Below are 22,487 nucleotides of genomic sequence, written 5' to 3' on the forward strand. Positions count from 1 at the left end.
CATTCACACACCAGTGATTCACTGTGGTCGAGTGGTAAGGACTTCGGTTCGTGACACAAGATCCGGGGGTCCGATTCCTACCTTCGCCTGATGAGTCCCAAAAGGATGAAACTGGTCGTAAAGTGGAATTTTTCTGGTGTGTTGTTCTTTATTTATTTAGTATATATCTGTCATACCACTTGCTACACATTCATTTCTTACATACATATATATATAGATACTGTGTTTATAAAAGATAACTTATCAATTACCTCATCAGCTGGGTCATAATATTGCTCCAAGTAGGGATGAGCTAAAGCTTCTTCCACTGTTATCCTCTCATTGGGGTTAAAGGTCAACATTCTACCCAATATATCCAAACCTGTTTCATAGAATGGAGAAGAATAAGGAATGACGAAACATTGCGACAATGTTCAACCTATCATTACATGATTTATGGATGACTTATTATAGGCAGTTGTTTATGTCTTGATATGCCATATCCTCAGATGTTAAAACGGTCATTTCTCAACAAAACAAAATTATACGTGGTAAGGAACTACATGCCTGGTTGGACAGCAATGATCATATCATAAAGTAAAAATCTAAAACATTTCAAAATTAAGTTTTTGCTTACACTACTCCTTTATTAAATTACCACAATAATTACACCATTATAGTGAATATATATATACATTTATATACAATTTCTAGTATTTTAATGAAAATCAACAATACAATCTCATAAAGCTAGTATCGGCTATTATCTGCTATCGCGGTAAATGACGCAGAGATGTGTATAACAGTTTTTGTAAACTGAAGCGTATCGATTGTTTTCGTCATTTTAACGAGAAATCGAATTCATAAATCTGAAAACAGCTATGCAGACCATAATTGCTTCACAAAAGAAGCACTTTAATAGGGATAACACTGAGCAATAAATATCATCTGAAATCACCGATCTCATATGCAACGTGTTTGACTATATGACGTCTTATATTTCATATATATAGTATGTAAAACTAATGCTTTGTCACCGAGTCGGATTAAGAGGTGGCGGCCAGGGCATAATATCTGACACAACAGACGCTGCTTGTCTGCTGAGATCATCTCTAATGTTAATGAGTTCATAAGACTAGCTAAGAATATACATAGTACTAAAGATCACCCACTTCACTCCGAGTTGATCTCTCTTTGTGCAATAGAACCGACAAGTACAATCTACGTAATCCTACTATCTTGCCAACTTTTAGTATTATGCTTTATAAGAACTCATTTATCTACAGAGCAGCCATTTATATTCAAAATGGGTTCTTAGAATCTCTGTTATAATCCTGTTAATCTTTCAAACTTCTAATCATCCATCTTATTTCTTATTTGTTCATGCTTTCATGATTGTACATTTTTACGACTTTTATGTATCATTATTATGTGTCCTATTTATAAATTTTATAATTTATACTGGAATAAAGAAATTGAAAATTGAAATTGAATATTCATATAGCCTGGCTGTAGGGGATTCTGCAGCTGCTGCAGCTTTCTTTGACATGAGGTGCCTTGTAAAGAATGACAACAAGCTCCCCTACCCCTACTTAGCATTATAAATGTGGGTAGCATTATACATGGACGGTCTTATCTCGGTAAACCACCACACCTGTAGCTACCACTCGGACGCAAAAGTGCCCTCTTCCGAGTCATTAATGTCTGTCCTAGCTGGAAGCTTGCTTCTACTAATCTCCAGAAGCAAGCCAACGACAGCTCTGACAAGTCGAAAAAATTTATCAAAAAATTGATATGAAAACAAATATTTGACATGTAACATCATCCTACAAAATTAGTTCAAATGCCTTCCTGATCATCATTGAATTTTCAGGCAAAACGCTAATTACTACTCTTTTTCAACAACAAAATCCTGTTGAAAAGAGCAAAGAACATTTTTTTTTTGTGTAATAGGATTCAACCCAATGACCTCTGGGATTGCACTTGTTTTTCGAATCAAGTGCAATCCCAGGACATTTTGTGCTCTTTTCAAATTGTTTATCCCCAGTCAGTTTTATCTTCCCCACTGTAGAATGACTTGATCAAATTTTATCCGTTGATATCTAATAAAATGTGTAAAAGTAAGTTGGCCTGACGTTTAGATCCTAGCAGGATCTTCAAAGGCTAAATGACAAATAACAGTAACAGAAGGGACAAAAACACGCACAGAATACAGACAGGTTAATGAGCATGGTGAACACAGATAGATAGATGTAAGGGGATTAGTAGACAAGGGATGGAGAGAAGAAAGAAAGAAACCAACAGGGGAAGAGGAGAGGTATGAGATAAACAGTAGAGGGACAAAGAGAGGACTAAGGGAAGGTGTTTTTGTCCCTTCTGTTACTGTTACTGGTCATTTAGTCTTTGAAGAAGATCCTGCTAGGATCGAAACGTCAGGCCAACTTACTTTTACACATTCTCATACACAGGCTCTCTAGTTGATAAGCAGTTTGCTAACAGTTTTTTTTATTTGATTTCTAATAGACAACAACTCTTCGACGACTATAGACTCACTTTTTGCGTCGGCATTAACGAAGATCTTAGTCCAGGGCATCTTTTCCTTGCGAGAGAGGGACTGAAGGTAGCTCTTAGCTTTGTCATTCTTGATACACTCCAGGTCTTTCTCTGTCGGTGAGCCGATGATTCCCAAAATGTGGTTCAGCTGATCCAAATCTGAAGAACATTGATGTTAAGTAAGGATAAACAGAATAAAACCCCTCGTGACATGAATCAGGATACCATAAAATCAGAATGCCCTCTAGAAGCACTAGTAATTTGTAAGGGACAGTTTCCCCCTCTCATGATTAGGCTTGTCAAGAAACAACAAAGTGCTCAACTGCTTACAAATGTCCATAGGAAATCGTGTATCCTAAGGATGAATTTCTCTAATGTTAGCTTAAGGCCCTTTGGAGGCCTCGGCTTGATCACCATTTAATTAGAAAAAGAGGGGCAAAGCGCCTCATTTGGATTCGACACATCACTATCTGTTTGAGACAATTCATGAGAGAAAATGACTCCTTCGCGGGGTTGCCAACCTCTCAGGCCTTACAAGCAAAACAAGTTTATTTTCTTAAGCTTAGGCTTCTAATTTTCCCATAAGGTTTATTTGCACTTAGGTTATACCCTTTAAATGACCTTTCAAAATGAATTTGTGATAACTAGGTGATGATTATCTATATTTTAAAGCAAATCCAAGAAAGGAAAACACAGCCAAGAATGCTCCACACAATTCACCAAGTTTTGTCTACAATTTACTATGACAGGCATTCATAAAGATAAGCAAAAATATTTCACGGACACAAGAGAGAACGTTATTTCTCACGTTTGATTCCCTAGTGTAGCTAAACCCACTGTCAATGTAAATTAACATTTAATTAGAAGCAGAGAGCATCGATGGCTTTCAAATTCCAAGAAATAGCTATTTGCATATATATATCACAGAGCCTAATGTTAAGCTTACAGGAGTATATACATATATATATACCCATGCATGGCAATTTTATTAATCATCATCAGAGACGACCAAATAGCAGGCGTATCTATGGTCACCAAAAAAAAAGGATACAGTGTTTTCCTGGGAAAATTGGCCGGTTGTTGAGCATCTCCGCTAAAATGCAACCGACGGACCAGATGTCTATGGCCTTGCTGTAACCCTTGGAGTTGAGCATAATCTCGGGGGCCCGGTACCACCTGGTGGCCACATACTCTGTTAGAAAACCGGTGTGGTCGTGATCGGGGTCCGCAATTCTGGCAAGTCCAAAGTCACAAATCTACTCAGAGGAAAAAGAAATAAAATTATGTAAAAAAAATTCACAATAAAAATTAACTACAAACATTTGAAATGATATATATATATTTATTTCTGGGTGAAGTGGGGTAGGAAGGGGTGAGGGGGGGCGGGCTGTGACATTTTTGCAATATGATTGCCAGCCACATCAGCGTACAAAATACTGTGCATTATCAAGTGAGCCATCTGGTCTTTAGTTTTGGGGGCAGGTCCCAGTCAACTAAAATTAATCTGGTTCAGCCTCAGCTGCCAAGGGTCATAAATAAAGAAGCATAAAGAAATGAACATATTATCTAACCGGAATATATCCTGAGTTTTATTTATGTAATTTGATTATGTAAATGTTTGCCAGACAAGTGTAAAATAAAAGTTCAGTCGAGAACTACACACTTAAAAATTGACTTTAGCCACACACAAAAAAAAAAAAAAAACTTCAAATGTAACTTAAATACCAATCCATACACATCACTATATTATCAAGGGTTAAAACAAAAGGGATCGTACAGAAATATATATTTTTTAGTAACAGATGTATTTATAATGTTGATATTCATGAAAAAAAACTGGGCTGTTTATTAATAATTTAGTCTCTTTTTGTAAATTATCTTTCTTGACACTTCCCTGTAAATTTTTGTTAAAAACTCAATTTTGCACACGTTTGCTGGCATTAATATAAAACATTCGTTATATATAAACATATTGAAAAACAAACAACAATATGTGCAATTCAAATTCCTTTCGGAGACCCCTGGTCTTCACTGACAGATGCTAATAACATACAAATCCACTCCTACACTTTCAGCCCACTCTCACAATCTGTGCTCATGTATGTGTAATATATGTATAATATATATAATATATATAATATATCAGCCCTGCTCTTGACTATCAGCAACTGAAAGTTCTGCACTGTCTGATCGTAGTAAAGAGGAAATGCCTCCTCAAAGCTACCTTCCTCTGACATCTTGAGCCAAAATAATTATGCCTGCTACTTGTCAGTCAACACATACTACATTAATAACTAAGGGATAAACATTGTTCATTCCTTTACAGACTTCAACTGCTTTCTACTTACAACTGTTTTGTTTTTGCACTTTTTTTGGCTTTTCTTATTCCATCATCTCTTTTTTTTCCATATTTCAATTATTTATTTCTTTGAGGGAGGGTGACATCACCCCCCCCCCCCCAAATGAATTTCTTTGCCAAACAATGCAAGCTAGAACCTGGATTTCAAATTAAGTGCAGGAATACTTTGAAGGCACGATCCAATCTAAATAATTTTTGTCTGACCTCTTTGCACGTCCGTGAAAGAAGTTGCACAACCAATTACGATGGAAGAATAGGCAGGAAGAAATATACAGAACTGTGTGAAACTGATTAATCAACACTTAGTTCTCCAGAATCAGAACCAAAAACTCATGTGATATCCCGGGCATCTTAACCAAACCCTCCATTCTTTCCTGGCAAAGTTTATCTTTCCCCTCGTGAGAGTGTGACACACAAGCCGGTGATGTAACCAAAGACTTTGACTAACGTCACAGCATGCCAAGAGAGCTAGCTGTCGGTTATCACCCTGGAATATTGAGCCTTTAGAAAGAAAGAAAGTACGCTAATAGCTACGAGAAATATCGCAATCCGATCTCAAACTTTGATCGTGAGATCATGCGGAGCCCCGGAGCAGAGAACACTGACGAGAGAGTCGCCGTAGCCGTACGTCAATCACGTTTGGGAGAGACGGCCATGAAAAAAAAAATAGTGGGTAATATTCAAACAATCTCTCCATTACTTAATCTCCAATAACCTCCCGAGTCCATGACTTATTGAGTGGCTTTTGGCATTCTGTGAGCTCGTATCTCAGAGAGAGAGAGTATGGCAGCTGGATGTAAACAAAACATGATCGAGAGGAGCATAATTGATGCGGGAATGTTTCGGAGCAAATTAAAATCAAATAAATATATCCCTCCGAGCAGGAATCGCAGTAGCCGGCCAATTATCCTAGCGATGGGGAAGATGAGATCATCTCTAGGAATACGTGAAGGCTTTGAGTGGAATGAGAGCATCGAGTGAAACACTTAAAGCTTTTCAGATGTAACCAATAATAATGAAATATCCGTAACTGTTTCTCTGTTTCCCAAACGTCTTCAGAAAGCCAGTTGGCTTTGTGCTTCCTTGCTCATACCATTTGCTTAATATTCTTATTAACTATCTGACGAATTGTAGAGCAAGTGAGTTAAAATTTGTCCAAGAATTAAGTGAGAAACCAGAAAAGGATCAGATATTTTCAGCTCTTATTTGTAGCACTCCCATTGTGGGTATCAACCATTTTAATCCACTGGTAAAAGATTCTACAGTCTAGACTTTGTTTTTACAAAATGTTTCAATATCCAGAAAGAACAGTCATCCTATTTCAAATATAGACACACAGATGAATGAATAAACTGATATTTTCTGTTACCAATTTTGAGCTATGGAATCCGCTTTGCCACATTTCAAACATCCCTTTGATACTTGTTGTTGGTAAATAAGAGCTCTACATGACATTGTTTATACACTGTGAAAATATTTTACAATCTACTGCCAAAGCAAAAGCCATCTGTGATAAAATCATGGAGAAAAACGGCCAATTTTGAGACAATTTGAGATAAACCTGTTGATCCCTTGAAGCTCAGAGGGTGAAAACTGATAAGGCAAGACGATCATTTTGTTGAAGAAAATTTCATTCCTGGATGACTGCCTGTTTTGTTGAAGACCTACAGTATAGAGCTCCTTCCACAAAACTAAACTGAACAGAATTTGACCAAACTATGTTCACCAAAAGAAAATCATAGCATAATAATTCACAGGTTAATTGTAGCTTTAATTGCGGAGTTATCATGTTTCTAAAGGTTTTCAGACTTTGACCCTATTGACCTCTACCAATTTCAAAAGGGTTCTTGCACTCACCAAGCTGGATCGACATGCTAAGTACTGCATGAAGTTTAAGAACTTTTTGTACTTTTTGAGTTATCAACAGAGTTGACAGAACTTTGACCTCTGTTGATCCCAAATGACCATTGAACTTCACAGAAAAGAATATGTTTCTTGTACTCAATAAGATGGATCCACACACCAAACTTATGAAAATTAATCCAACATTAAATTTTTGAATCATGCCATCACCATCACATAGATCGCAAAATTTTAAAGGATCTTTTCTTTGGAGGCTGTTCCTCCATGTTAATCCAAACATTAAAAGAACCTCATTTACGGCTAGGAATTATGTTAGCCTTGGGAGAAGATCCTGCTAGGACCAAATCCACTCTAAGGTTCATTCTTTTGTGAGAACATTTTCGGGAAGTAACTCAATTTTTATACTCCTATCTCTGTTAGAAGATTACAAGCCGCTTCATTACAACCAGTTGGATTTAAAGTGCCTCTGGAAAACAGAGAGGAAAGAAAAGCAAAAAAAACCTTTCCCAGGTGATAGTGATATTTTTTCGTCGGTGAAAGTGAGAAAGTGACAAAGAAAAATTACGACAGGATAGCGCAAAGAAAATTTCAAGTTCGATTTAAAAAAAAAAAAGTTTGATTTTATACGACTATCATAATGTGTGACTAACTAAAGGGCCAATTAAACAGCCTATAAGGAAAGAAATAATGATTTAAACACAAAAGAATTCAAATTGGGACTTTACCTTTAGATCGCAAGTAGTGTTCAGCAGGAGGTTACTGGGCTTCAGGTCTCTGTGTAAAACATTGGCAGAATGGATGTACTTCAAGCCTCGCAGGATTTGATATAAGAAATAGCAAATGTGGTCGTTACTCAGTTTCTGGGTTTTCAGTAGCTTGTAAAGATCGGTTTCCATCAAACTTTGAACAATATATCTGGAGGTATTATGCAAGTTAAGGAGAGTACAGAACAATCCAATCATCTTACAGTGTGCCTATCCCTTGTTCTTCCCTTTTCTCTTTATCCTCCTTTTTTAAATCTTCCGTTTTTTTTTTTTCGTTTTAAATCTTCTCCCAAGGGGGGGGGGGGGAGGTGGGATAATGCACTATGAAAATAACTGCAACTTTGGTTTAGTCTGATTTGGGAGTATGGGAGAGATGGTGGTATTTTAAGGTTAACTGTCATTGGTTCTGGGAGGTGTTTTGAGGGAGGGCATAGATATCAGGTTAAGGCATTGCTAGTACCTGTAAAAGGCACTCTTAGAATTTAATAGTTTTATTGAGCAAAGGTGCTTGGAAAAGGGCAATTTACTAATCTCATTCCCACTGTTACATGATCATCAAACTTTTTTGTAGTATTTGACAAATTTAGATTTAGACCACCTTAAGGTTGCATTTTATGTCGAAATAGTCAGAGAGCGGTGCAGAAAGTAAATATGTGTAGAATTCAAGATAGAATGGGTGTTGACCCAGACGAGGGTCAACAGGGTCACAATGCTAAACATCACCAGATAATAGGCAAGGTAGATTGGGAAAGTGCACTAGTGCTGTCAACTAAAACAATTATGTAAGACACACCTCTACATTGAATCTCAAGGTGCCCATTACTAATGACCTCAACCTTCCCCATTCCACCCCACCCTCCCCCAGCCCACCCTCCCCCAGCCCACCCTCCCCCAGCCCACCCTTCCCCAGCCCACCCTCCTCCAACCCCCCCAACCTATACTCTCCTTATCTACAAATGAAGTGTCTAGAAGACATCTGTAAGTGCTTCCTCCCCCCCCCCCTTCTCTTACTTCCTTTCTCTCTCCTATTTCTCAAAGGATACACATCTTTCATCTCATCCACAGTTGTTGCGTGGATAATGTCTTGAATATTGATAATCTGAAAAGAAACAGGAAGAAGAAGAAGAACAATAAGACCCGATTAATTTTGCAAAGCGTTTGATTACGAACGAGCCTTTGCAACAATTTAATTTTCCGTCCAAATTCGACTCCTACACACATCCCGGAGATACTATCCTTCCCCCTCCATGATAACAAAGCCAGGAATACTTCCTTCCATTGGTAAGATTATTGGGACCCCTTCCACTCCCAGCCTCCCCCCCCCCCGACCTTAATGTATATCCCCTCAATACATAGCTGATGCTGCTTCAAATGGGTTTTAAGGCTTTGAACTCTGTTGACTTCAAATAACTTTGACCTCCACCAATTTCATTAATAGAGCTCTTGTGATTCTCAAGGGGGGATCAACGCTCCACAAATGAACTTCAACCGAGACGTTCTCCTTGAGTTATCGTGTTTACAAGTTTGGCGCCACACATACATACACACACAAACACACGCCATTACCATCGCATAGATTCCTTTGCCTCTGGCAAAGGATCATGAACGGTAAACTGGAACCGAACACACCTAACTGTACAAACTACAACTTACGTATTACTTTTACAATGGTTTCAATAAAAGGCAATGCTTGGTTTGAACGAAAAGAGGGAGCTTGCAGATTCATCCATTCAATGCTTAATATTACCAGATCTCCTGATGAGAAATATTTAAGCAAATGTAGATGTTATCACACCAGACTTTATTTTCCTTTTTTTTTGTGGGAGTAGAAATTTGAAATTGAGATGAACACATGTCAAAGATAAAAAAAATTAAAGTATTATCCATCTTTTTCATATCCTGAAATCGTAAGTTAATGCAGAAAACAGGTTTGCAAAAATCTCAACGATCTTAATCTTTTCAAATAAAATGGCTGGCTGCACTTGCAAACAGTTTGTGTCTCCTGCCAGGCGTCTACAAGAGATGTGAATATCTTGTAACTACTGCATTTAATCAGCCCCTGTAACAGATCTTCAAAACTAAAGGTACAGTACTTAGTTTTCCAAGCCAGGCCTAACATGAATATTCAATCTATAAAACCATCTCTCTTGGCCGGGGGGGGGGGGCATCGACCTCCGCTAGGTCTGTGAAATGCTTTCGGTGGTCTGTGAGGATCAACAACGAAGTTGGTGTCCAAAAGAAACCAGTCGTTCTCGTCAACATTGTACCGACTAACTGTATATAGGCTATCAAGAAGCAATACCGTTAATACCAAATGTTAACAACACAGACAAAAAACTCCCACACTGAAGCACATGTTTAGAAAAAGTAGTGACTACTGCAGAAGCATGTATATTAAGAGCGAAGATACTTACAAAATCAAAGTCCAATTTGGCAAAGCTGTTCCCCCTTCCCCCCCCTCCCCCCCCCCCCAATGAGCCATAAAAGCACATAACAAAAACTGATAGGCTCCAAAATTTAAATAAATATGCTGACATGTTTTTCTAAATATATATTTTTTCTTTATACCCCTCAACATTTTTTTGTTTAAACTTATATCAAATTAATTTTTGTGGGATGATTTCCTGTTTGGACTTCATTTGACCTACGAGTCTGGTTGGGATGGTTTGCAAGGCTTTCCAGCCAGTGGTCGATGTCCACTTTGTAATGTGATGTGTTACATAACTTTATGTTAAAACGTTACGTGTACATGTTATTCGAATAGACCAATCAGAAGTCTCCAACCAGTGATATATATATGCAGTACACAAGGCGTGTGCCTCCACTTCACATTCCTACCTTACAGTATGTCTCAAAGTTGTGTTTCCGTTCACGTTATATTTATGTTATTCCTTGTAAATATATATGTGTTGAAGTCCGAGACTTGTCATGTTCTTATTTGATAAATCCACCCAAGTCAATAACTTTACACACTTTAGGTGAAACTTATCACTAAATGTTATTTGGAGACAGAACAGCAACCCAGCAGCTTTAAGTTGGTCCTACAGTAAGACGTGGTGCAGTTACGCAGTACAAAACATAATTCAGAGATAAATCGGCTCCAACAGAAACCTGACGGCTGAGGAATATTATCTTTCTGCAAAGTGCTTTCCAAGGGACTAGTTATCACCCAATTAGTGATACTGTTGCTTGGCAACAAGGGCAGACTATAGCAAACTGCAAGTGTAATATTTATGTGGACTTTTACAGTATTGTTGAAGACAAACATAAGAGAGATAACATGTCTGAGTTGGCAGAGTATATATCTACAGCGAGACAAATTACACATCCATCCTTGTCACTTCAGACTCAAATGTTGAACATGATGATATCCATTTAAGCATTCTCAATCACACTGGTTTGAGTATGTTCTACCAATGACAACACATACCCTGTCTCCTGTACACTCTGGACGGTGGATGAAAATACAGCAATCAAAATGCATGTAGGACGTCTTAATGGTTGATCCAGAAGCAAGAGGGCACTGGCCTTAGAGAGAGAGGGAGGGAGGGGAGAGGGCCAATGGGGTGCAGTGCAAGACTGAAAACTGCTTCTTAGGCTAGGGTACACCGGAGTGTGTACGAACAGAAAAGAGCTAAACCAAAGTTAGTATTCATCAGAGGAATTGCTCTTAAAAAATATCAAATGAGTTAGGGCTGTCATTTTAAAGAAAACTCATGTGTTGTTATTACAAAGTGCTCCCTCTATGGTATTCAATACATCCTCTTCACTACTTTAATACCCTCCTCATAAGAAGACAATTATGTTGATAATACATTGTATCATATATGGAACGTAGTGTCAACGGTCTCATGTGACTACACTTCCAAGTCCTTTTTTATGGTATCGGATCGAGTCCTGTCGAACTTATGTATAAAAATCTGAAAGGGGAAACATACTCACTATGTGGTCACCTAACATGTTTTATGGTGAATTACTAACAAAATCAAAGTTAATTTGTGTGTAAAGAGAAATAAATTTGTCATCGATGAGCCTTTGCACAATTGTTGGAATAGAACTATGTAAGTACAACAATAAACCTTCATGCCAAAAATTTACTATACATATCTCAAAACTGATATAACCAACTATCAAATTGAAAATAATCCTTCAGAGGTCTAATCCAAACTTTGTTCTAAAGTTTTGTGTGTGTGTGTGTATACATATATACCTATCATTAAGGTTAAAGGTTAATCATTGCTAGTTGTGCACGACTTACAACTCTCCCTACAGTAGACCTCATCCATTGAACATACAGTAGAAGGCAGCGATGATTCAAATGTTCACACATTTACCTAATTTGGATCATAGAACCACATTTAACGTATTTCTTATCTCACAGTTAAAGACCACAAGCTGGGAACCCATAGTGCCATGCTGGAGGTACTGTGCCAAAATATTTAACTTCGTCCTTGTTAGCCGTCAAAAATTTACCTCTCCCGCATCCCTTCTATATAGCCACCGAAAGACTCGGCAGGGGATGTTATTTAATGTGGACACATCGAAGCGATCTCGACAACGAGAAAAATCACCACTGCAAACTATGTAATATTATGGGACAGTACAGAATATGCAGCAGCATATGAATCTTAACAGCAACTTGAAAGGTTTGATCAGTGTGTTTACAATGCTCTCACTGTGAAGCAGTCAAGGTTTCGTTTTAAAGCTTTAATAGCAAAGTTCTGACACTTTTGTCAACGTGTTTACATGAAATTAATATAGCCTGAATGAGAATAATGTGTTCTTAATAATAAACAAATTTGCTATGATCAATGTCTTGTTCAACTAACACAGTACAGTACAGTAGGTCTAAAACCTCCTCTGTCCCTTCAGGACCACCGTACCTGGATACAACCAAATTTCCACACCAAAATGAGGGCGGCGTTCAAGGTGCGGGACTTACATTTTCGTGTCTGAACCTTGTAAGAATCTTGATTTCTCTGAGAGTTCTCTGGCAGTAGGTCTGATGTTCGAAAGGACTGATTTTCTTGATGGCGACTTTTCCTTGGTTTTCATTGTTTGTGGCAGAGCTAGAAGAGAGAGATAAACATCAACACAAAAGTTTCAATAAAGTTCAACAACGAAAGAAAAAAAGATTTTTGTGACGATTCCCCAGTCCTTTAAAATTCTACTATTGGACAGTATTGTTGTCAACACTGGTCTCCTGGTACTAATGGGCTTTAAAGGGAAACAGCAGGGCAAAGAAGAGGAAACGATTAAATCTCAAATAAAATAATTAAGTACATCACACCAGATGGGGGAGAAATACTACTACCAATGGTAACATTACATCCTGAGCTTCAGGATGTAATTCACTGACAGAGTGAGAAAATACGACCTACCGTAGAAGACTGACCGGTTTGACTACTTATGAAAGAAAATGCCAACCTGTCTCCTCTTTAAAAATGCACCTTTCCCATCTACCTAACCTCCTAACCTTGGTAGCATTTTAGCATTGCAAAGACATTACCAGATCTTCATTAATCTAAAGTAATTGTCATAAATGACCTGTACTTATCAATCAAACGTTTATAATGTAACCTCAGACAGGGTATTGTGAGGTTCTTCGCTGTTGTACGGTAACCTTGATATAAAGACCGACTGTACATTATCTCAACTTCCACGTAGCTCAAATACTGTAATAAATGACCTGTATCTATCAATCAAATGTTTATAATGTAACCTCAGACAGGTTATCATGAGGTTCTTCACTGTTGTACGGTAACCTTGATATAAAGTCCCACTGTACATTATCTTAACTTCCACGTAACTAAAATACTGTAATATGAAATGACCTGAACTTATCAATCAAACGTATATAATGTAACCTCAGACAGGATATCGTGAGGTTCTTCGCTGTTGTACAGTAACCTTGATATAAAGTCCCACTGTACATTATCTTAACTTCCAATTAACTAAAATACTGTAATAAATGACCTATACTTATCAATCAAACGTTTATAAATGTAACCTCAGACAGGTTATCATGAGGTTCTTCTCTGTTGAACAGTAACCTTGATATAAATTCAGACGGTACAGTGTACATGATCTTAACTTCCACGTAACTAAAATACTGTAATAAATGACTTGTATTTTATCAATCATCATTTCATAACAATGAAAAGTATATATAGATAACATCAGTAAAAGGAAACTGGTAGGTGCTTTTGCCATTGTAGTTACATCATCCACTTCAAAAACCAAAGTACAGTGTTTGTTATAAATGACATGTTACTAATCAATCATCATCATCATCTCACATTATCATCATCATCTCTTAAACCAAACCTTTATGGGACGGAGCTTATCTTTCCCTGTAAACAAATTGTACAAATGCAGTGCGCCCGTACCCCTTAGACTGATCACGACTCTCGTTTAAGTTTAAGGGAACTCTTCTCTAGAGTAGAGCAAACAATATGATGATGATGTTGTTATGGCCATTCAGACACTTCCCAGGGGATATCCTCATTGACAATCAAGTGGCATGTTACTTCCGGAGAGGCTTGGCAAACTTCTAACAGCTTAGCACAAGTTTGGACAGTTTTTTAAGGCTCTACTAGAAGTAGTTCCATTCATACTAATAACTACTAACTGTTGTAGTTAATAGCTTGAATTACAGTGTGTGTACTTTCCTGTACCACACTTAACACCAGAAAGCTACATACAGTATGCATACCGGGTTATCATTTTTTTTCCAGTATGATATCACAAAATGCTATGCAAAAATGGTCAAAATTACTATGCAAGTCCAAACATGTATAGCAGTTTTTTTTTTGTTTTTTTTTACAAAGGAACCAAAGTATTTTATCTGACACAAAATCCACAGACTTCAATACTGCTATGTCACAAAATCTGAACACTAAATTTATTTTGTTGAATATACCTTTCCAACCAATGCAAATTGTCACTCAAATGAAAAATACATTTAACAATGTTACAGGATGACTCAAGTACTGTAGTGTTGCAATGTTTATCGGTATACGTACTAATCATATTGGCCGATAGTGACAATATCCGCCTAATATAATACTACTATCGGTAGTTTGCTACATCAACTTCCAATATTTTTTCGACGACTGATATTTGTTGTTGCACAAACAGTTGCCTTTTCTTCCGAGCGAACTTCATATTTGCAATGTTTGGTAGCGACTTTATTCCACCCCCCAAACAGATCTGTATCGGCTCATACTGGGATCTAAGTTATCGGATATCGATAAAAGCTGATACTAGCGGTATCTGTGCAACACTAGACTATAATAAGGCAAGAGTTTGATTCTGACATAACCCTAGAACCCCCGCAAATAGAGCACTGGTCTTGTTTCTCCTTGCTATAAAATTTCTTAAATTTGGATTTCAAGATCTTTAATCCTGAAATATTGCATGTCAAATATTATCGCTATAATCAGGAATGCTTCTTGCATACAAATTTATGCAGACCTGTGACATCAGCTCGTTAGGTAACATATAAATTAACGTAGTACTGCTAATCATTTGTTTTAGCGATTCTCTTAACCATATCACAACACAATCTGTTAGCAGCATAAAACAACAGAGAACCCAAGGACAAAATTCCAACTAATATATTTATCCTTGACCAATTTATAAAGTATAATTGTAAACAAGGTCATAATTAAAATGCCATAATTTGTTGGTTCCAACTGATTTCTCAACTTCTTCTGTTTTTCATTGGTTATGAGAAACACTCCAAAATTACCTGGTTTGGATAATTACGAGTGACGAGCTTACCTGTCTCCCCACAACCTTAGCACCTCGTTCTACCGTGCCTAGAATGAACTGGCAACCTTTTAACACTGCACGCCCTGTATGACTGGCTCCTCCAGTTAATGATTATTTCATTCTGGGCACCGTAGAATGAGGTGCAAAGGTTGTGGGGAGACAGGTAAGCGAGGAGCAAACTAAATTGACACAACCGGCAGGGAATAATTTATTATTGAACTTTGTAGTAGTTTGGACGGCTCTGAATTTTAGCTCTTCAAAAATACTATCGTTCCTGGTACAAAGACCTGTTGTACATATTTGCACCATTATATACATGTATAGCAACTTGACCACTTCGCATACATTTGCAATAAAAGATTCTATACTGGAAAAAAACCGATCCCCTCAAATGGACTGTGTACATGCTAACCTAGGCAGTTCAGGCATTCCCATTGATGATCCTTGGATGTTTAAAGCATAATTTCTGAAAGACTTAAATTTATGCTATGTATTACACAAAAGGACATTTAACTTTAAGAGCTGGATTGACAAGCAGACACATTGTCTATTCAGTTTTAAAGGAGCATTTCCAGACATTGAGCAAATATTAAAAGTGACAACTTGAAAAGCCAGGATGGCTTTCAACAACAGTACTAGCACTCACATTTAATTTTTTGAAATTAAGTCCTGAAATTGATTCACTCACTTTTTACTATATTGAGGTCTTTCTTCCAAGTTGATTATGGAGCATTATGGACGAGTTATTTAACTTATGTTGACATAACCTTGAATTACTGTTTACTTGTTAATGAGTAAGGATAACAAATGTGACACAACAATCCGTGACTCATTTTCAACTGCTGTGTAATCAATTTTTTGTTCTTAAAATGTTGTAGCTTTCTGAGTTGAGTGGATTGAGATATTCAATAGTACAATCCCATATCATACATTGTAGGATAATTGACCAAATTTCATTTCATGTTAACAAAGTCATTTAACTAAAAAAACAAATTTGACATGAACAGTGTGTAGGCATTGAAATCATGAGAACAGAGTGGAAACATTTATTAGTCATCACCTCATTGACTTTCATTTAGTGTACAAAGTCCAAAGGAAGTGTAGCACTGTAGTTTTGATCAAATATGATCTTCTACTGCCGGTAATACTCATTAGGTTCAGTAAAATTGTCAACCAAATTTAAGCAATTTTGTGCTTTCAAGAAAAGACAGCGTATGTAGTCAATCAAAAGTAGACTAATGCCAAAGTATTGTTGCCAGAAGCAAAATTAAGTGATATGATACATACAACCAAACATGTATGATACAATATGCCTTTTCACACTTTCAGCTGCACATGGGGATATTCAAATTGAAGGTGATAAGACATTCGTCTAAGTCAGGGTTGTCCAACCTTTTGCAGAGGAGGGCCACATGGAATGATTATGATGAAGAGGGGGCCGCATGAACCCTACGCTCGATTTTTCGATTTTTTGCCCGAAGCCCAAGGCAACAAAATGTGAGCACTGCGCGCGGAGCGCACTGATTTAATTTCCTTCCTGATAAAACAGTTGAATGAAGTCCAGCCGCCCCCCTCCCCTCCGCTTAGAGAGTGTCACACAAACTGACCTGTATGCAGTTTTGTGGACCCACAAGGTTCGAATGATTGATTGTATAGCTTCAAATTGTTATCAATAAATCTGCTCACTAAAATTTCGCACCGTAGAGCATCTCTGGCGGGCCGGACGCAACCCTGCGGCGGGCCGGACTGTGGCCCGCGGGCCGTAGGTTGGACAACCCTGGTCTAAGTGATGGTCCGCAGTGTTATAAGGTTGACAAACCCTCTCATAATTCCCAAATTATATTCACACCAAATTTGGGTATTTACGAGCATTGAGCTTACCTACTGTATATCTCCTCACGACCTCGGTGCTATCGCGCATATGGAGAACTGGTAATCTTTTAACATTATGCCCTCTATTGACCTGTCATTTCCGGACCACGGCCCTCCTCATTGGTAACATTTTAGGGCTGTACCCCCCCTCCCCTCAGCACTAAACCATTTCACACAACTGATGGCTAAAATGGGAATGGAACAGACTTGTTACACACAGTAAGTCTGCATTGAGTGAATTATAGTATCTTTACAACCGAGTCAAATGATCCCAGCTGCTTTTAAGCTATCTCTGTGTTGGGATAGAACAAAATCTCAGAAACGTTATTCGGTTGATTTCATTATTTAGATAGCTTGAGTTATGACTCATTACCAATTTACCACACTGGAATGTAAAGTGGTCTTGTCTTCCTTCAATGATGGGATATGTAGACCTACGAGATGCCAATTACCACATGGGTGCTTCACTGGCACTCTCAGAAAATGGACTCTGGTTTTACGATACGTACTCAAATTCAATTTGATGGCATGTATATATATATGACGTACAGTGGTTGGATGTTCAGTGCGAATCCATGTGAGTTCACATGCCCGCTACTCCTCTATCAAACACTGACTGAGAGAGCTACACTTTGGCTGGTACAGTGTACCTGCAAAGCATTAAATGCTTTAGCTTCTTTCCTATTTTTGTAAACTGGTCAGGGACCTTGGTATTCGGCGAAACGAGCTGTAAGACACTACTCTCTCCGGTCTAACATAAACCATTACTACTCTGCACCTGGGGACGCCGGCCAGAAAAGTTTGTAATGAATCACAAAATTCACCAGACAATCATTCCCTATTTACAGAACTTTATTAAAGACGGTTGAAAGAAACAAAACGATACGTGGACAAAACAAATTCAGCAAACAAGTACGCGAGAGCAATTTTTTTACTTTTTTTATTAAATTCTATGCTCTAGTTTTTCTCTGTTTTATCATCTCTCCATGATCAACCCTACAGTAATAGGACTACAGAACATAGAGACAATTAAGAAGAGTCTCGACATCATATGTAGTAGCACTGACATACAAACAAGACTGTTGTATCATCACAAGTACAGTGCACATTATGATACTGCAAACTGTACATAATCGTAACCAATCGTAATTAATACATTGTAATTTGTATTTCCGCCCTCCTCCTCCTCAGGTAGTCCTGTCATAGCAATTTGAAGATGCTTGTTTTTGATAAAGCATTTCGAGCAATTTAATTGATTATCGATACGACAGCTTGCCGTGCTTGGTTCTTAACGCATCTCAGACCAAACTGCACGTAATTTGCCACCAGAGAGGGCAGGCTTAGACCTTTTCATTAACCACACCATATCTACAGTAGATCTCCATCAACGCCTGTGAGCAAATTTCAACTGATATAATCATTCGCTGCATGCCCCGAAAACTCAACAGTTTGGATGATCAGACTGTGGCGGCAGTCTATTAAATGTACTTTCTCACATTACTGTACGTCAGGGTTTAATATCCCTATCCCAACTTTTAATTTAAATTTTTTTCCTTTTTTTTTGTGGCCTGTGAGCATGTTGCCTTCTCAATCACTTAGCTGTGTAGATGCATGATCTTGATTTTCCAATCGGTCTCCCTACTGTAGCAGTACAGATCGTTGCAGACACGTTGAGCTCACGACTGGCGAGAGGGCTGGCTGATGACAACTTCAGTAGAAAATTACGGATTAGGAAACTGGGTTACCAATCAACGTGAACGCAATTAATATCTCCTAGACAGAGCCTGGCAGGAATTTCCTTGGCAAATTTCAGGACGTTCTCGACCTCAAAATGAGCAAGTTCCTTCTTTCACGGATCGAGAATGAGAGAGGTGGATGGATCATGATGACATTAAAAGGAACATCGAAAGAATTTACAGACAATTTTTGGGGTAAAACGCTCAGTGCCAAAACGTGACCAAACTTGCGAGAAATCAACTTTGTTTAAAGAGATACTCACGTCATGGACAATGTACAAGACTGTGTTGGGAATGGCATCTCGTATTTCTTAAAACTGTGAAAATCATGGTTTGAAGACAATGTTGGAACATGGCATAGATTTACCGACAAATGTGTCTATTACATTATCGTCAATATCGAAAATGTTCAACTGTTTTTTTATATGCTGGTTCATAGAGCTACTGTACAGTGGTGTGTTATTCTATGTTTTATGGCACTACTGATTCTGCTCCTAAAACATAAATTGTTATGAAAAACCTCTGTTTAAAAGAGGTATAAAACTTTGGAATAAATTGAAACTAACAAACAACATCACTTGTATTTGTCTCTTTCTTCCAATTTTGTGCATCTACTTGGAGAGGATGGACATATATATTTCAAGAGGCATGGATGGCTCAAAATGTAGTCTAGCAGTGTTGGATGGTAATACAATACAGCAGGTTTTTGCAGATAGGACCTTTCATTATGTATTCATTAAACAATTGAAAATGCTCAGTTAACAGGGGCACTCGGTTATACGCTCGTTTGAATAGCGTAACCTCAAAAGGTTTCCTTTCTTAACCATACGCAGATCGAAAATGGAAATTATAAAGTGGAAGAAACCTAAATGACTTTCCAAAACGCACGTTGCTTTAATCAGTTAAATGAATGAATTTCTTTGGTCCCCGTTTATATCAACTCCCAGGTCAAATCGAGCAGAAATTACAATTTTTGTGCCAATTGTATTTCAGACATTATGTTTGTCCCGGCCTGCTTTCATCAAAAGAGAAACTTCACACAAGGAATGTACGCACCCAAAAAAATACTTTCATTTTGGTCAAATTTTAAATTGCAAAAGCTGACAAACATCTCTGGAATATTCCCACAGGTTCTATTCTATTGTACGAACCAAACGTTACATCACGAGCGTTACACAAGGTAAACACATCAATTAGGTCTAGCAATGCCTGCCTATAATTGACAGTGTTCATTAGATTTTTGACGTTGTTGACTTGTATATCTTTTCCCCAACTTTCGTTTGTCACTGACAAACAGAATACGGGAGAGAGAATACCGGTTCCGAGAAATGCTGTGAAAGGGACAACATGACGAATCCATTCAATTGAAGCCTTTTTTAAATCCAATATTACCTCCGATAAGTAGTAACTTTATGATAATCTGACAAAAAGAGATGTAAGATGACCAAATTAGGTAGTCCAAAAAGGGACACAAACCCAACCAACATCTTTCCCATACATATTACAACTTAATAGGTCCTTCGTGATGAACAACCCCCTGCAAAACAGCTGACAAAAATCCTGTTTCTTAAATTCTTTCGGGAGGCATCCAACTCTAAAAGTCACATCAGCTACAGTAAGTTAACTTTCCAAATGCATCAGGGTTTCAAGGATAAATCAACAAGAATATTAGGAATAGACATGTAAAGCTTTCGAGGAACATTTGCTGCTACTGTATGACATCACAGATCCACACCGGGGTGGGGGGGGGAGAATTGAGGGATTAGGCCATTCAATCGACCATATCTTGATTTAGGGGACCTTCAGAGATATTGAATATGGGATTTTCGACTGAAAGCGTGGAATATCTTTAACTTTCGTAAAAGTGTCACACTGTCAGCCACCGGGATAACGCTTTTAAACAGTTCTTGAAACATTAGTAGGGGGATACAGTATACTAGTATAGTTATTTGCACACAGGTTCTAGGATATAGAATTGCTGTGTGCAAACTTTACTTGGTACAGAAGCTCTTCCACATCAAACCATCAAATTGTAAAAGTGCGGATTGTCTTTTCCATCTACGATAAACGTCAATAAAAACCTGCTTTGCCATTCTATGTTTGAGGGGAAGATGAGATACAGACTTTCTATTTTGTTTAATAAACACCACTGGTCTTCACTACAATCAAGAATATTTGGCCTTCTTTTCATGCTTCGGTGCTTTGGTATTTCCGAGCTTGTGGGCTATTCAAAGGAAACAAAATTAAGATCAACTTTTCCACATAAACAAGGCTCCCGGAAAAGCAAAAGAAAACCCAGAAAAACAAATCGATGCAATGAAAGTTGATTGCTACGGACGGACGTTCTCTTTGCCTCATTGAAAAAGCATAGCATGTGCATGAAGGAGGCAGGTAGTAAAGGGACAAATAGAAATGATATAATAATGATTTGAAGAATTCTGTTGTCTAGCAAAAGAGACAGCAGACATTATAGTATCACATCATGGTGCAAACCTATATATGATTTATATGATATGGTACAAATCGTCATATGTTGTTATACACCTCTGTTAGGAGCTTTGAGAGAAGCAACCAGCTTTTCAGGCTGTATGAATTTTTTTGGCTGGGTTTTTTTTGGCTAAGAGCCCAACTTTGGGTGGAAAGAGAGGAATAGGAAGAAGGCAGAAAACTGAAAATGAGAGAGGCAGTGGGTGAACCATTTTCTTTGTTCTCTAAATTTGATTATCCATTGTAACCATTTATAGTATATATTTAATACTTCACTACCCAAAAAAAATAACGATATTGATAAACATTGCCACACAAATGAAAATATTAAATAATTACGGTCTGCCAAACACACAATTCCAACTTCTACACAAGCATTGTTGTTCGAGCTGTAAGCAAAGCCCTTACATAGCTGAGTGTAATATACTAATTTCTGGCAGCCCGCATAAAGTACATTTTGCATAGAACTTCTCCTCCTTTACATTGAAAAACGTTGTATTTAATGTTTTTAAGATACAAGGTTAAATTAAATACTAACAATGTTTACTATTTTTCCACATGAAACCCATAAATCAACTACTGTAGGAGCTTGAGACTTAGTTACAAATTATTCAATTGTCTCCTGTACTGACTCCACCCAACCTTATCGGAATGAGGTTGGCGGGTTGACGATTTAACAGTAAAATTGCAGAATACAAGACTCTTAATAGCCTGATTAGCCAAACACTGCCTTGGCAAGTATAACCTTTTTCTAAGAAAGATTGAAATTTGACTTTCAAATTGCTGGCCAACTCTGTCTTGATTTATGTAAAATACTGCCATAATAACCACAAAGCCAACTGGATGAATGACTTCTTGCCATGTTTCATACTGTATGAGAATATTTCATGTAACACTAGCAGATGAGATTTGTCACAATTTTTTTTTTTTACCATCGCTGTCTTCAAGTGAACGAGAAGGTTCTTGCACTTGTGTGGAACTACTCATCAAATTCATCCACATATAACCATTTACCATTATTGTTACCATGGCTGAAAATTTTGCACATTTTGACCTGTAATTGACATTTAATGACCTTTGACCTTCAAGAGTACCAAA

General features: G+C 37.7%; 1 protein-coding gene across 1 annotated transcript in view; it reads right to left on the reverse strand.

The window, feature by feature from the left end:
- The window catches only part of LOC139980870 (mitogen-activated protein kinase 1-like), a 37,098-nt gene that overhangs the window by 9,280 nt on the left and 5,331 nt on the right, over nucleotides 1-22,487 (reverse strand). Inside the window, exons 2-7 of the mRNA XM_071992864.1 lie at nucleotides 12,461-12,587; nucleotides 8,562-8,617; nucleotides 7,480-7,669; nucleotides 3,584-3,788; nucleotides 2,533-2,691; nucleotides 252-361 (exon numbers count right to left, since the gene is read on the reverse strand). Of these exons, the coding sequence (XP_071848965.1) occupies nucleotides 252-361; nucleotides 2,533-2,691; nucleotides 3,584-3,788; nucleotides 7,480-7,669; nucleotides 8,562-8,617; nucleotides 12,461-12,587 (847 nt within the window). The remainder of the gene's footprint in view (nucleotides 1-251; nucleotides 362-2,532; nucleotides 2,692-3,583; nucleotides 3,789-7,479; nucleotides 7,670-8,561; nucleotides 8,618-12,460; nucleotides 12,588-22,487) is intronic.

The sequence above is a fragment of the Apostichopus japonicus genome, chromosome 15 (assembly GCF_037975245.1).
Source record: "Apostichopus japonicus isolate 1M-3 chromosome 15, ASM3797524v1, whole genome shotgun sequence".
NCBI classification, from domain to species: domain Eukaryota; kingdom Metazoa; phylum Echinodermata; class Holothuroidea; order Aspidochirotida; family Stichopodidae; genus Apostichopus; species Apostichopus japonicus.